Raw genomic sequence first — 3898 nt, forward strand, 5'->3', positions numbered from 1 at the left:
AAAGTCTCTGCCTGTCCTGTTACTTGCTTCAATCCTCTTAAAGTATAAGCAAAACAGGTGAAGTAATGCTATAGAAGAAGTGAAGGTCTTGAGAGTCAAGGTACTGGTCAAAAAAAAAGCATTCTGAAAAATCTCTTCTGGAGATTTGGCTGTACGTATTCCTCCTACTGTTGTGGAGGGCTGAAGTTGAAGAAAAGCAATGATCTGTATATTTCTGCAGATGTAACTCATATACTTAGTTGAAAGTGAGATGAGTTCTTCCATTATTGATAGGTAAGGAAGAATAAAATTATTATTGTGAGGATTGACTGATAGGGTTGAATGAGAAGCTGAGGCAGCCATTTTGTTGTTAATGTATTGCTGTGATTGAGGTGAAAGACAAATGGGTTGAACTTAAATTGTCCCATTGTAGGTTTTGAGTGGGTTCTGTAGAGCATGTAATTTTAATTGAAGTCCAATGTGATTCCTCCTGTAAGTTAATGAAGATAAGCAGGAAAACTAGTTCTAGCTATTGTGTGTGCTATAGCTGTGTTTAAATCCAAGTGTAGTTAATTTATGCATATAGCAGTGTCAGAATTTTTTATATATCATCTCAATGTATGAGTGATTTCAAAACCCTCATTTTCTCACTTTATTAGGATTTTCTTTCTTCCTGAAGACACTAGTTTTGCAGAAAAGAACTAACTAATCAAAATCTAAACTAATTTTGTACCTCTTTCAACTAGGCATACAGAAAGCTGGCCAAGGAATACCATCCTGATAAGAATCCAAATGCAGGGGACAAAGTAAGACTCTTTTTAAAGTCCTGAGGTTTGCTGTTACAGTACCATCTAAGGGACCAAACACAGGTTTGGGGGCTTGCTGTTGGAACTTGTTCAAAAATAACTGTGAGAGGGAACCCTGTCTTCGTCTACTTCTTCCCAATCTCAAAATCTACCAGTACACTTTTTGGGAAAAAATGCAGCAGTTGGCTGAGTCAGATTGGTTGAGAAGACAATGCTGAGGGAAAAACTACCTCTCATCTGCTGACGTGATGTCAGGTGGCATTGGCATCTGCATTAAGTGTTTGAAAAAGATAGTCAGTTTTCCAGGTTTTTCCAACATGGAAAAATATATGTGTGGAGGTTCTTGAAACTGCTGCATGCTGTTTATGTAAGCATAAACCAGCTTACATAGGTGGGAAGGTTGAATTAGATTTGTTATGCTAATAGCAATTAAAAAGAAGTCAATTAAGTTGACTCAGCTGATTCTCTTTAACAGAACTGAAATTCTAATGGTTGCTCAGAGGTGAGCAGAGATGACTATGAAAAAATATTAACTTGTTTTGTGGACAAATGCATTAATATACGTTTTAGTAAGTTGTTCAATTGTTAGTGAATTTTAAATGCCTAACGTATCTTGAAGTCTTTGCCATTGGTATTTAACTGGGTTTTTTTGCCTGTTGGCTGCTGCAGTATTGTGTACTTGGGTGTTTTCTTTGGTTGGATTTTTTTTGTTTGTAAAACAACTGTCTTAAGCTAGGCATGGTAAAGAACAAAGTCAACAAAGTTTTGCAAATACAACAAAATAAAATGTCAGATTTTGTGATAGAAGGTAACACAATGAAGCCCAAGTCTGACTTCTAAGTCTTACATATTAGAATGAGGGTGGAAAACTGTTCTGTTGTGTACCTTCTTAATTGGGTGTTCATGCTGGCAAGACACAGTAGTAAAATGCTGCCTTGAAGTTCTAAATTATCGTGTGCTGTTTTGACTCTTCCTCTTTTAGTTCAAAGAAATAAGCTTTGCCTATGAAGTATTGTCAAATCCAGAGAAACGTGAGTTATATGATAGATATGGAGAACAGGGCCTTCGAGAAGGTAGCGGTGGAAGCAGTGGAATGGACGATATTTTCTCCCATATCTTTGGTGGTGGATTGTTCAATTTCATGGGTGGTCAGAGTAGAAGTCGTAATGGTAGAAGAAGAGGAGAAGATATGATGCATCCACTCAAGTGAGTATCTTGATACTGCAATTTGTACTTTAAAGATTTCCTATCAGTACTTGACTCTGCTGGTTTATATTCTTGATATGCTTCTCAGTTGAGATATTCTGCAGTCTGCACCTACTTTCCAGACCTGGGTGTTGTGTATAGCCCAGAAGGCAGTCATCTTGAGTTACTTTTCATGATTGGTTAATCTTACAATTACCTAATACTTTGCTTTGCCTGGTTATTAGCCTGTATATACTTAGTTAGCATTATTTTCCTTGGTTTTGCTCCTTAATTATGTTTGGAAGTTCTAATCTGAAAAAGCATTCAACAACCAAGTATTACTCATTAGGTGGATTCTTAGGGTGGCCAGAGGTACTTGCATTCATAGAGTAATACCAGCTGGAATTAAAGTTGAACTGCATAAGTAATGAAGTATGTGTGGTGGGTTTGGTTTTGTGGGGTGGTTGTGTTTTGTTTTTTTTTTTTTAAAAGCCATGCTTGAATATCATATCTAACTGTGTTTTATAGATTTCTGCTTGAAGTCATGACTGGCTTTTTGCCTGCTGAGCAGGCCCTTTCTAAGTTCTTAAGCTGTATCTTTCCTGTGGTTGGCAAACCATGCTTAGTAAAGTCTGTTTACTTTTACATGCTTGCTTAGTTTAGTAGCTAGTACTACACACTATATTATTAATTAGCTTTGGTTTTGTTGTTATTTGTAAACACTGATGCCAGGCAACCTTTTCTCAATACATTGAGTTCAAATTTCTATCCACCAATAAACCGTTTAAGGAGAAACACTAAATGTGTTCATAAACTTCTATCAATATATGAAGGTTATTGGAATTTGATAATGTATTCAAGAGCTTCTAAAAAAAAAAAAATCAAAACATGAGCAAATCTAAAGAATTAAGTGGCCTTTGGGACATGCTAACCCCTCCCCACTAAACTGTCTTGTGTGGAAAGCCCAATACAGTAGTAAGTATTCTGTATATATTCTTATGTATGCGTGCTATAAATACTGTCAGGACTGGTCTAGAGAAGTTTGTTTCTCTTCTGCCTGATAAAACTCAACTATGGCTATATAATAAAACCTAAACTGCTAGATCAGCTTACTTCCTGTTGAGAAACACAAGCAATCCTATCTGGTTTCTTATGACTAAATTATGGCTTTTCTCTGAAACTATGCTCAAGATTACATGTGTATATTCATATGTATGGAATAGTTTTTAATGACTCCTTGTGAAAGCTAGAGTGGGGCTTGAAAAATCTTATTTTAATAGCAGATTTAGTCTTTTTATGAAGATTTTTTTTCTTTAATTTGTCCTAGGCAGGTATTTTAATTACATGGGAAAAGTAAGTTGTTAAATGATAACCCAGGAGAAATGCTTTATTTTGTAGAGTCTCTTTAGAAGATCTGTATAATGGAAAGACAACTAAACTACAACTTAGCAAGAATGTCCTTTGTAGTGCATGTAATGGGTAAGTTTGCTTATATTTTTGAGTTCTTTCGTTGCTTTGTTGGCATATAGGGTAGTGAAGCATCTCCAATGTCAGATCTTTATTTGTATTTGACTTACTGGAGCCTGCTCTTAGACTAGAAAATTGTTGAACTTGAATGATACTGTTGATGGCACTGGAACTATTCAAGGGCTTTGTTTGGGGAGGAGAAGAGAACCTAATCATAACTGGCAGTGCAATTAGGCACGTTAACCTACTGATGTAGGTTGTTGTGTGGGATTTTTTGTTTGGTTTCGTTGTTGTTGTATGTTTCTGAAAAAATTAATTTTCATGCAACTGGTGCTTTCTATTCTAGGCAGGGAGGGAAGGCTGGAGCCGTTCAGAAATGTAATGCTTGCCGGGGTAGAGGTGTACGTATCATGATCAGACAGCTGGCTCCTGGAATGGTTCAGAAGATGAGGTCTGTGTGC

The 3898-nt window shown here is 36.5% G+C and overlaps 1 protein-coding gene across 1 annotated transcript in view; it reads left to right on the forward strand.

The window, feature by feature from the left end:
- Positions 1-725: 725 nt before the first annotated feature.
- Positions 726-3898, forward strand: part of DNAJA2 (DnaJ (Hsp40) homolog, subfamily A, member 2) — a gene marked incomplete at its 5' end in the record, with an annotated part of 8555 nt that continues 5382 nt past the window's right edge. The window contains 4 exon segments of the mRNA XM_010285449.1: positions 726-785; positions 1768-1991; positions 3369-3449; positions 3784-3898. Coding sequence (XP_010283751.1) covers positions 726-785; positions 1768-1991; positions 3369-3449; positions 3784-3898 — 480 coding nt within the window.

The sequence above is a fragment of the Phaethon lepturus genome, unplaced genomic scaffold, assembly GCF_000687285.1.
Source record: "Phaethon lepturus isolate BGI_N335 unplaced genomic scaffold, ASM68728v1 scaffold17014, whole genome shotgun sequence".
Classification (NCBI taxonomy): Eukaryota; Metazoa; Chordata; class Aves; order Phaethontiformes; family Phaethontidae; genus Phaethon; species Phaethon lepturus.